The sequence below is a fragment of the Protomyctophum bolini genome (genome assembly GCF_963924005.1).
Source record: "Protomyctophum bolini genome assembly, chromosome: 8".
NCBI lineage: Eukaryota > Metazoa > Chordata > Actinopteri > Myctophiformes > Myctophidae > Protomyctophum > Protomyctophum bolini.
In genome coordinates, this window is record NC_137869.1 from 46,851,138 (window position 1) to 46,863,519 (window position 12,382).

The 12,382-nt window shown below is 43.9% G+C and overlaps 2 protein-coding genes across 2 annotated transcripts; one reads left to right on the forward strand and one right to left on the reverse strand.

Moving 5' to 3' along the window:
- Positions 1 to 424: 424 nt before the first annotated feature.
- On the forward strand, positions 425 to 5,910 carry LOC308320310 (mitochondrial S-adenosylmethionine carrier protein-like; the record flags this gene model as incomplete). The annotated part of the gene is made up of 5 exons (XM_080770623.1): positions 425 to 1,219; positions 1,407 to 1,513; positions 1,703 to 1,879; positions 5,521 to 5,650; positions 5,806 to 5,910. The coding sequence occupies 5 exons, from the start codon at positions 425 to 427 to the stop codon at positions 5,908 to 5,910; spliced, it is 1,314 nt and encodes a 437-aa protein (XP_080626749.1).
- Positions 5,911 to 6,939: 1,029 nt separating this feature from the next.
- Positions 6,940 to 8,277, reverse strand: LOC308320007 (dihydrolipoyllysine-residue succinyltransferase component of 2-oxoglutarate dehydrogenase complex, mitochondrial-like; the record flags this gene model as incomplete). Its single annotated transcript, XM_080770298.1, has 1 exon — positions 6,940 to 8,277. The coding sequence occupies one exon, from the start codon at positions 8,275 to 8,277 to the stop codon at positions 6,940 to 6,942; it is 1,338 nt and encodes a 445-aa protein (XP_080626424.1).
- Positions 8,278 to 12,382: the final 4,105 nt, after the last annotated feature.

Consider the following 12,382-nt stretch of genomic DNA (forward strand, 5'->3'; position numbering starts at 1 on the left):
TGCTGAATCCATTCCAAGCATTAGTTTTGCAAAAAAAAGCTTGTATGAAACGATTTTAAGATGAGCCCAGGTTATTCTCCATAGAGAAATTACTTCCATGACCCAGGGGAATCAAGGGGATGAGTGAGTGACGTCAGGACTTCAGCGCTCTATGATACTGTAACTAACCAAACAATATCTAAAGAAGTGACATCATTGCTGGTGCCACTGGTTTGGTCCAGTGACATCAGCAATGATGTCACCAATCTTATTGGTAGTACATTTGCTATGTTCTCTCTTAATATTCAGGTTGACACATATGGGTTGCTGGACTTGCGTAGAAGACCACAGGTCAAGACCACAGGTCTGATGGGCCTGGCGGTCTCAGGAAACACATGAGTGTCAATGGATTCGACCTGACAGACAGGAGATGCAGCAACACAACATGGACAGACGAGCGTTCTCTGCGTCTCTGCTGGCGGGGGGCTGCGCAGGTATGTGCGTAGACCTGACCCTGTTCCCACTGGACACCATCAAGACCAGACTGCAGAGCCAGCAGGGCTTCTACAAGGCTGGAGGGTTCAGGGGAATCTACGCCGGTGTCCCGACCGCCGCCATAGGTTCCTTCCCCAGTGCCGCCGCGTTCTTCGTCACCTACGACTGCGCCAAGTCCCTGCTCAGGGACGGCGGTGGGCCGTTGGCCTCGCCCCACATGGTACCCGTCACTCACATGCTGGCCGCCTCCCTGGGAGAAACCGTGGCGTGTTTGCTCCGGGTTCCCGCGGAGGTGTTGAAACAGAGGACCCAGGCTTCTCCGTCCTCCACCACCTACCGGACACTGCTGGCCACGCTCAGAGGAGAGGGCGCTCGAGGCTTGTACAGAGGATTCTGGATTACACTTCTCCGAGAGATCCCGTTCTCACTGGTGCAGTTTCCACTTTGGGAATATCTAAAGATGTCGTGGTCCAGGAGGCATGGCCACGCGCTCACCTCTTGGCAGGCTGCCGTGTGCGGAGCTTTTGCAGGCGCGGCAGCCGCATTTGTTACCACTCCCCTCGATGTGGCCAAGACCAGGATCGTGCTAGCCAAGGCTGGGACGGCCACGGCTAGTGGCAACATCCCGCTGGTGCTGCGTGACGTGTGGAAGAGGGGAGGACTCGCAGGGCTGTTTGCAGGCAGCCTGCCCCGGGTGACCTTCATCAGCGCGGGCGCCTTCATCTTCCTCGGAGCCTACGAGAAAGTCCGTGGCAGCTCCTATAGCATGCCCGTTTCCCAAAGTCTGGTCCAGGGGTCCAAATGAAGGACGGGCTGGTCAGCGGGTTCAATTGGTTGGTCAAGCGGTTGTCTGCGGTTGGGTCTAGCGGTTGTCTGACTGAATTTCCCTCGCTGGATCAATAAAGGTATTTTATCTAGCTTACCTCTCTCAGGCCGGTCTACTGAAGCCCGAGGGCGTGAGAAGAAGGCTAAAGGCGGCAGACATGGCAACAATGGCTCCATTTGAAATGCAACTTATTGAAGAAGCTATCAATCGTTGGTAAATGGTGCATTTATACAGTATAGCGCCTTTATTCATATTCGCCATTCATACACCGATGACAGGGGAAACCATGCAAGGCACCAACCAGCGCACATCGGGATCAATTTGGGGTTCAGTGTCTTGCTCAAGGACACTAACTCTGGGGGAGCCCGGGTTCGAACTGGCAACCTTGTGGTTACCATCCAGCCACTCTACCCCTGAGCCACCACTGCCTCGTTCAGTGGAATGCAACACTCCAACCTCCCAGATCATAGAAGATGAGGACATGCTTTTCTTCAGAAGCATATTGCCATCTGTCAAGCGGATTCCTGGTCCCCGAAAAGCAGCGCTGAAGCTGGAAATGCTTGTTGTCAATAAGGCAAAGTACAGCCAGTATGATTAGACAGGGTTGCTTGAATAGGACATAGCTGTGGTCGTGGTTTACTGGTGCAAATAAATAATAATAATATGCCATTCATTTTTGGTGAATCATGACCATCAAATCTTCGATTCTGTGAAAAAATTAATAAAAATAATTAAATTTTTATACATTTAATAAATACCCTTTGCGTAGCGGTTTTAAAGTTATTTTTTCTTTTCACAGAATCAAAGGGTTTGTGGTCATGATTCATCTGGAAGGATTGATTCTAGTGCTTAACCTAATTCATATTTTTAAATAAATCTATGGGACAAAACAAATGAATCACCAGGATGGAAACATATTGGCGTAAAGCCATCAGTCCATCCGAATGCACTGATGAATATTAGCTTAGTGTTTGTGTTTTTCATTACAGTTCTCATTGCATTTGCTCAAATGGAAATATGTTGGCACTTTAACACTAGCAAGTCTGAAAAAAATGCACTACTACTCAGTCGGCTGAACGGTCAGAGGGACCGTGTTTTTGGTGCGATTTGATTGGCCACTCTCTCCCCCACTCCAGCTGGAGACGTTCAAGCCTGCATCCCATTTCCAACGAATTAAATCATATATGTTTGGCTGGTTAATTAACTTGGAATTTGTTTACTATTTTGATAAGATAATATGAATACAATGATTATTATCCATGATGAGGGCAGAGGGATGTTATTATTGAATGCTCGGTTTCAATGGAGCGAGAAGCTAGCTAGCCTAGTTAGCTGTCTGTGTCGTGTGTTAAGTGTTGTTAACAATGGGACATTGTCTGAACTGCTGAGATGTTGTCATTTCTAAACACATGTTTTCACTCCTAAAATGTATAAAACTAATAATACATGATGTAATACATATTTTGCCCGGTTAGTGCTATATTGCAACATAGCCATGGAAGAGTGTCGCGTTGCTGCTTCTTTTTTTCCTTCCACACAGCAAAGAGCCAAGATCACTCGTCTTTTCTCGTGTGTTATCGATGTAATTAATATATGTGACCCCACGGCATGTACAGACTGCTTGACTAGGCATGTAAACATGACATAATTGTATTAATCTTTAAGTGTAATGATGTTATTGACCGGATTGTCCGTATTCTTCCAGCCGTTAGCTTACATTTGCTAATATTATAAGCTAACCGCATTACTAAAGCCAATGTATTGCAGTAAATGCGGCATGTCCGCGGTAAATTACTTATACAAGTGAGTTGCGTTATATTTACCTAAATTACCAGCCAAAGTACATTCCAAATAAACAATTATTAGCCACGTTATGTTGTTATATCAGTTTAATTAATAAAAAACATTTGCTAAGCTGTGTGTATTTCTTTGTCCCAACTTGCAAGTACATGAACCACGTGACCGGGCTGTTTCTGCCCCCTCAATATCCCAACCCAAATATTTTATAAGATGGCTCTCCGCATCATAAGTGCATAATACTTGTTTATTTGGAGAGAACATGACAATGACGAGTAAATAAATATTAACACGACTCCCGTCGATAAGTTATTTAGCCTGGACATTTCCGCATTTAGCTAAAAACGGGCTTAGTAGCCTACTATTATATTTGATTGATTGTGCCAAAGAAAGAATCGCGTCAGGTCAAACCGGCCATGCAAACGAAAAAGTTTGGGAGCTGATAAAAACACTTTCCGACTTTGTTTTACGTTTGGGTAGGCTAGAATTGCGTGTGTGTGTGTGTGTGTGTGTGTGGGGGGGGGGGACTCTGCAGATGTATTCATTTTCCCCAGATGGTCTAAAAATGAGTTACTTTGACCAACGTATTACCAATCTTGTACACCATTGCTCACGAAAGCGACACCCTTGATCAAGCAGCCTAGTCCACATACATGCCGAAATACGACATTAGAGTTATATATTGTCATTTTTATATAGAGGGGGAAACATTATAGGCTACGCGTGTTATCGATGTAATTAATCTATTTGATTGATTGTGCCAAATAATCGCCTAGTTAGCTAGCTGTCTGTGTGTTGCGTATTCTTTTTTTTCCTCCACCCCTCTTTTCTTTAAATCATCATAACTCGCTCATTTTTTGCTCATTTATTCGATATCAACGATATCAAGTGAAAAGGAAATGTCGGGGAATCGGGTTATAAAAGACACCATTATCAAGCAGCAAAAAAGGCGAGTAGGCCTATGGGGGAGAAAGGGGGACGGCGGTCCATTGTGCCGATAATAGCCAGACAGTAAGAGATATATGCCTAAAATCATTTACAAAACGTTTCAAATGGGGAAAAAAACCGAGATGATTTCAATCGAATATTTAAGTCATGCAAGGGGAACTTTCTCTGGACTCCATGGGCTAAGAAAATAAACGTTTAAATCTCAAATCCGGTCAGAACGGCTGCTCCGACGTCGTAGTGTTAAGTTGGTCAATACAGGTTTTTTTCCCCCCATTTACAATGCTTACAATACCTTACAATACCTTACAATACTTGTAACATTCTTTGTCCAGTTATGTTAATTTGTTCAGAATCTTTAGAATTACATGTTCTACATGTTGCAGTGGAATTGCACCCCTAATTTTGACTACATTTGTTTTCTGAATGTCTGACCAGTCACACCATGCTGCCTTAATTGTCAGCTCTGTTGTCTGACATTTGTTTTGGAAACATTTTTGAGTCATACCATCAGAACTGGGTGAAATTATATTTCCACTTGATAAGAGATACTTGTCTCACTTTATACGAGATACTTTAAACTATACTTTTATAGTTATAGGTACTGCTCAGTGTTCATGTCCTATAATTATTGCACTTTTAGTAGGTCTATACTACTTTGTTTTGAATGCTTTATTGCACACATGTTCTAAGGTTCTTTAGTGCAATCCCCATTAATAGTATTAGTATTTTAAATAACTGTTCATGTACTACAGTGTACAGATTATAGTGAACTATCTCGAGTCTTTAACTGCTCTACCTCAATATTTGTCAGGGAACCCTTGTGCAATGTTCATTCAAAAAGACAATGTTTACATTTCAGTAAAACAATTCTAGTAAGAACACAATTAAATACTACTGAAATTAAGTCATCTCATTTAATTTTTTTAATCACAAAATAACTATGAATATGCAGTGTTTACACATGCATAGATGTTCATGTAGTGTCAAAGTGTCCTTGAGCAAGACACTAATTGCTCCTGATGTGCTGGTTGGTGCATTGCATTGGTTTCTGCCGCCATCGGTGTATGAATGTGTGCGTGAATGGGTGCATGTAATGCACAATCTATGTAAAGCGCCTTGGATAAAGGTGCTATATAAATGCACCATTTACCATTGACCATTTCATTATATAAACTTGCATCAAACATTGTTAAACTTTAATTGCCACGGGACTGCACCCTCTGCAGAACAGTATGAGGCAAATGTATCCCTCACATCGAGGACATCCCGGGAAGCACCCTATGATCCGACGGACCATTGTTCCGAGGTGCGCTGGGGGTCGGGAGAGGGTTGGGGTTAGGTTTAGGTGTCTGCCCCGGGGGAGGTTAGGGTTAGGGTGAGGGTTTGAGGTAGGTTGTCGATCGGACCAATGTACCGTCGGCATATTGACGCGGACCCGGACATCCCTTGAGGCATTGTTGCTTCCCACTCGGCAGATGGGCTGCAGAGCAGGGGAATCCACTTCTCCTGGCACGCAGACTGCATCAGACGCAGAAAGTTATGCAGCAGGCACGTTGCCTTCATGCACTTCTCTGCATTTCCAGGGCTGGTCCCAATCACAAGCCGGTACAAAGAGCACCATTAGCAAATGTAAGAAGAAAAAAAAGAGGAAGAGGGGTTTAATTCCTATCGTATCGTTGTTAACATGTATCGTTAGAGCCCTATATTGGAGAGTCTGCAATTGTATATTATCAATATCTCCCTCCTGGGTGCACGAGGAGGGTCTGCAATGGGGAGGCCTCATCAGCTACAATGACATGTGGGTGTTCTGCTCCTGGAAGCAGACTGTGTCTTCTGGCTACCTACATACACGGATCAACCTTTGATAGGTTGAATACTTTATTAGCAATCATAAGAAATGTACAGGATAGTACAGTTCAGGTGTACCTCTGACAGCTATTATATGTCCAGATACAAGTCTAAAAGTATACCACAAGAAAGCTTGATGGCTTTAAGAAGAGGATATTACTGAAACGATCGTTCACTTGATGGTACAAGCACCAAATTTGGCACACAAGTGCTTCAGAACCTACTCTCTCAGGCCCTTTCTGAAACCACTCCCTTGACTTGAAGTGCTCTCGGGAGGTTCCCTCGTCAGGAAGTGTCCCTCCAGCTGAATCAAGTTCCCCTGATTAGGGTGCTCAGGGTATAAAACAGTTTGGAAAGGCACTCGCCCTCCTTGTGCAGAAACAGGAAACGTTGCCATGGCACCGCCTATACAATAATAAACAAATTATTATAAGTAAGTATAAGTATTTGCAAAAGGGAAAAGTACTATTGAATGTTTTTTGATAAGTGAATACATTGTCCGTTCAAGTTTAAACCTGAAACATAAAAAGGGCCGATTCATACTGCTATTTTAGAGCCGAATAAAAGTCGGTTCGGCGCTGTAAACCTGAAACATATTTCCATGGCTCTTTGTCAGCTTACTCATTATTTCAATTGATAGAAGATATCCTGCAATAAGGGCAGATCTCTAGAATGTATTGCCATCTCATTTTGCCTTGCTTAGAGGACAACACAAAGTGAAAAGTGGCTCATCCTGCCCCGTTCTCCCCTAAGTATGGCACTTAAAGATTCTGGAACGTCATTGGAAAGCAGAGGATAAAACGTGTTTAAAGTGTGACCTACCCCTTTGTATCTCAGTTATTACAAGACAATCGGTTTCATTGTGATTAAAGTGAAAGTAAATGAACGGCTTGTGCATAAAGTATCAAGTCCAATGTCGAAATTACAGCAAGCATCATAGATGGATAAATACACAGCCTATTCCTCGGCCAAACGTTGGTGGGGTTTTCACGTACAGTATGTACTGTAAGCTTTGTTTAAGCAGAATTTTTTTTGTGACAGGGATATCACATGTCCAGAAGCAACATCCGCGGGTCTTCTACCACAGCTTTGATCTTGCGCAGGAAAGTAACCGCTTCTCTGCCGTCGACGAGCCTGTGGTCGTATGTCAACGCGACGTACATCATTGGCCGGATTTCAACCTTTCCATTGATGGCCACGGGCCGGTCAAAGATGCCATGCATGCCCAGGATGGCAGACTGTGGCGGGTTGATGATGGGCGTACCGAACATGGACCCAAACACTCCACCGTTGCTGATGGTGAACGTACCACCGTCCATGTCCTCCACGGCCAGCTCGTTTCTGCGAGCCTTATCTCCAAGATCATTAATGGTCTTCTCAATGTCAGCAAAGTTCATGGTCTCGACATTGCGGATCACTGGTACGACAAGACCCTTTGGAGTTGCCACGGCCATACTAATGTCCACATAATCCCTGTACACGATCTCGTTGGTTGCGTCATCAATAACGCCATTAACAACTGGCTGGTCGGCCAGAGCATGCGCCGCAGCCTTCACAAAGGTTGACATGAAGCCCAGCTTGATGTTGTGTTTCTTCAGGAAGGCATCCTTGTGGACTTTCCTCATTTGCTGAATGTTGCTCATGTCGACCTCGTTGAAGGTTGTGAGCATGGCACAAGTGTTCTGTGCCTGCTTGAGCCTCTGGGCGATTCTTAGCCTCATGCGGTTCATCTTCACCCTGCTCTCTGTCCTGGCTCCCACTGCTGGAAGTGGTGGTGGTGCAGCAGCAGCAGCAGCAGTGGGCTTGACAGCAGAAACAGGTTGGGCTTGTGCAGCTGGCACTGGGGGCACTGCTGGCATGGCAGCAGGGGCAGAAGCAGCAGGTGCTGCTGCTGGGGTTTCAGCAGCTGGGGCACGGGCAGGCGTGGCACCTCCCGCTCCTTTCCGGAGGTTGAAGAGGGCCGTTCCTCTTTCTACTCTCCCTCCAACAGCCACTAGGTGTTCCTCTATGACACCAGCCGCAGGAGACGGTACCTGTATGATTGTCTTGTCAGTTTCAATTTCACACACCACTTCATCTTCAGCCACCATATCACCCACAGCTTTCTCCCAGCTTTGTAAATCACCCTCTGTGATGGACTCTGGAAACGCTGGGGTATAGACGGTGACTACATCATCCCTGTGAACAGCTGATATTTTGAAATATCTGCTGTGGAAGACATTAGCCGATGACAGAGATGGACGTAACTTTGCATTCCTGTAAATGGCCCAATTGAAAGCACTGAGACCTGATGCACTCCGTCGAACAAGCACATTATTTACTTGACGTGCCACTGATAGAGAGGGGCAAAGCGTACAATAAACACATCGCGACCGTGATAACATGGCTGTCATCGCTGCCGGGCTTGGTGGCGACTTTTCTTCTGTTGTCCCTCTCTATCTGCACTAACTTTCTGTCTCTCTGCCCTTCTCTCAGTCTATGTCTCTCTTTTACAGTGTCTGTCTCTAAATACGATATCACTTTTAGTCATCCTGATTTGGAATGGCTAAGGTCTCTGTCTTTGTCGCTTTCTTTCTCTTCCTTCACTTTTTGTCTCTTTGTCCTCTCTTTTTGAGTATCTTGTGTCCCTCTCTGTCTCTCTTTGAGTATCTTGGCCTCTTTATGTCTGTGCCCTTGTCTCTCTCTCTGTCTCCGACTTCTTTCTCACCTGTGTCGTTCACCCGTGTCGTCTCTTTCGGAAGTCTCGTGAAACTCTCAAGACAACATACCTTAGTACCTATTCCCTGATGAATTAGGAGGCAACGGTAATATCCTGATATTATATAGCAGCTCTAATCTGACGACAAACACTGACCATGCTGGCCAAACATTGCCAATTTGCGCAGTTGGTGCTAGTTAGGGAATTTTAGCAATATAGTTGGACCATCTGTGAAAACAATTACCACCAATAGCTTTCTTCACCAATGTGTTCTTATAGGTGTCTAGAATCACCTCTCAATTTTTTCAAACCCAATTCCTCGTGGAAAGTTCTGGGGAGCCAATCAAAGTTGAGGAGTTAAGGAGGCTTGGGTGAAAAATATGAAAGTCTAAAATTAACTTGTGAGGTGCCATACCTAGTAGATCTGCTCTTTTTCACCCAAATGACCGTCGTTACCCTTTCTCACCCCGCAAGCAGTGAAGTTTCACACCTCACGACAGCTGGAGACGGCATTGTTCTGGCAATGTCCACCATACAACCCATACAGTATTTTTCCCGTGGCCAGCAAATCTTGACACAGTGTCACAACCCGTCAATGCATGGAACACTGGTAGTGCACATGCTTTCTCAGGCCCTAGCCCTGCTGCAATTTAATGGGCTGTTAAGTATCGTAAATTCTTTCCAGTTCTGAAAGCCAACCAAAGCTCCTCTTCTGGCTTTAGAGTCTGAGCCACTGCCACAGCTAGCACCACAACAACAGTATCAACTGTTTGAATCATAATTTTATGATGGTCATTTTTTTTGCTGCATGGGCTTCCTCATGCGCACAAGGAGCAATGGAAGACCTATCTGGGAGTGGTGGTGTGGTAAGGACTTCCATGTCACCAGTGACAACAAGCTGTTTATCCTCCGGCACTGATCTGAGTAGAGCATTTTCTGGTCAGATACGGAATGAAGATCACATGGGCATAGTCTTTGAAGGTTTTTACTGAACTTGGTTGCGGCATCTGGATGATGGCTGCCCCACCACAATGGTACAGGTAACCGTTGGACTGTCAGAGTATGCACTGTGAACTTGTTCCAGGCAGGGAAGCAGATCACTCTTCAGTCCCAGTCAGAGACCTCCCCCATCAGACACGATTGGTTCTCGTGTCGAAATAACTCGTGTAGGTTTCCATCTCTGGTCTGGCAAGCAATGAATAATCTTGAAAAGAGCTCCATGTCCTGTTTGAGAGAGACCAATTTCTGTTTTCGTTTTGATACTCTCCCCACGGTTGAAGTACCGAACACCAGCAGGTTATGTCTTGGTATGGTGTCGTCAACTGGCTTTCTTCTCTCAACAAGGCGTTCTCTAGTGAAAGCTTCAAATCTGTGCCTGTCTGCTTCACCTTTCTAACTGCCTCAACAGCTGAAGGTCCAGCAAGTTCCTTTGAGCGGAGAACAATCTGGTAAGCACAGAGGGAAGAGTTATCCATTTGACTTGCGGGCTGCGTTACGTCGGAGTCACTCGGCACCAGTGACGTAGCATGCCATAAATAGCCGCTCTACACTTGTAGTAAATAAAAAATAAACAGAATGCCACCAAAGAAACAAACCAAGTCGGATGAGGATATGGAGGAGTTCAGGTCCATATTAAATGATCTATCAGAGGAGATGGGAATCGTTTCCAAACAACAGACCAAACTGATCGACCTCATGGAGGAGGTGAAACTCCTCAGAACAATTATAAAAGAAAAGGACAAGCAAATCAACGCCTTGGAGAATAGGATGGAAAACCTGGAACAATACACAAGGATGGACGACATCATTATCACGGGCCTGAAAACAAAGCATCAAACTTATGCAAGGGCTGCGACTGATACTGACAAAGGCGAGGATGCGCCTGAGCTTGAGCTACAAACACTTGAGCAACAAGTTGTCACGTTCTTCGAAAGTATTGACATGCCCATCTCAAGCGACAACATCTCGGCTTGTCACACACTACCTCGAAAGGACAGCACATCTAAGCCTGTTATTATAGTTCGCTTTGCCAACCGAAAAGGCAAGATTGATTTATTACGACAGGGTAAGAAGCTGGCCGGGACGGGAGTGTATGTTAATGAGCATCTCACGAAAAATAATGTCAATAATGCAATCTCAAGGCAGGCGCGCTTGCTAAAGAAACAAGGAAAAATAAAATCAACGTGGACGAGGAACTGCAAGGTGTTAATCCGGCTAAACGAAGACGGATCACCTGAAAGCGAAAAAGTGGTGACGGTGAAGGAATTAAAAGACCTCGATGAATATAATGACACTTCGGCCTAAGTGCTTGCGCTGTCACAGTGTAGATCTACGCTGCGAAGATGACAGTTATATAGCCGGCCTAGCCCTAGGCTATATGCATAGCGTCCGTCTGTGTTTGTTGTTTTTTATTGTTCCCTTGGTCTGTCCATGGAAGTAAACAACCTCTTCAAATACTACTACCGAATCTATGATGGACACAAATAGAGACAAAGATTTTTCTTTTCCTTTTGACGACGTCGATAATCATGATTTTGGACCGCGGGATATGGATCATAACGCTGCAGTGGCTGCACAGAAATATGAGGAGCTAAACCTACAAATGTTTGACTATACAGAATACAAGTCGTATGAACTTGGAAACAGCATTGACCCGGATAACCACGTCTACAACGACACAAACTGGAACTGTGAGTACTACACCGAGCAACATTTTAAAGAAAATATAAAAATGGACGGTAGCCTGTCAATGATACATTTCAACAGCAGAAGTCTCCATAAAAACTTTAAAGACATTAAGGACTATTTAAAACAGTTTAACACATACAATATTATAGCGATATCGGAATCCTGGCTCTCAAAAGACAAAGAGGCCGATGTTGAATTAGACCATTATAATTTATTCACCATGAACAGACCCAACAATGAGTATGGAGGAGTTGCTTTGTATGTACATCATGATCTCAAATGCAAAGTAATTGAAACAATGTCATTAACTGTGGAAAATATCATGGAAATTATTACAGTGGAAATATATGTGGAAAAATCTAAGAGTATAATTATAAGTAGTGTATACAGAAGTCCGGGAACATGTTTTGATACATTCAATGTCAAAATGACTGACCTATTTGGTAAAATTATTGAAAGAAAGACGGTGTACATTGCTGGTGATTTTAATGTGAATCTCTTAAATGCTAAAGAACATAAAAAACAGAGACTTTGTGGACACAATGTATAGCTTAAGCCTATTTCCTGCTATTTTAAAACCTACACAAATAACCTGTAATAGTGCAACCTTGATTGACAACATCTTTACCAATGACATTGAGAGCATAATAGTAAGTGGAATTATGTTGAATGATATCACAGACCACCTTCCAGTCTTTGCAACCTTCCAAAACCATATCAAAACAAAAACTCACAGTTATCCTGAAAATCCCAAATTAACTCGCAAATAAAACACCAGAAGCTATTGAGGGAGGCTCTCAAACACGATCTGGAAATGCAAAGCTGGAATGCGGTCTACTCTCATGCTGACCCAAATATGGCTTATGATATATTCCTTTCCATTTTTACTACTCTATATGATAGACATTGTCCACTAAGACCACAGAAAAAACACAAATTTGAAGAAAAGCCTTGGATGACAAGAGGTCTGGAAAATGCTTGCAAAAAGAAAAATAAATTGTATAAGCAGTTCTTAAAGAACAGAACCAAGGAAACTTTGGTAAATTGTCAAATTGGTATAATGAGACTTAATAAAAAGGAATACTACAATAAACTGTTGCAAC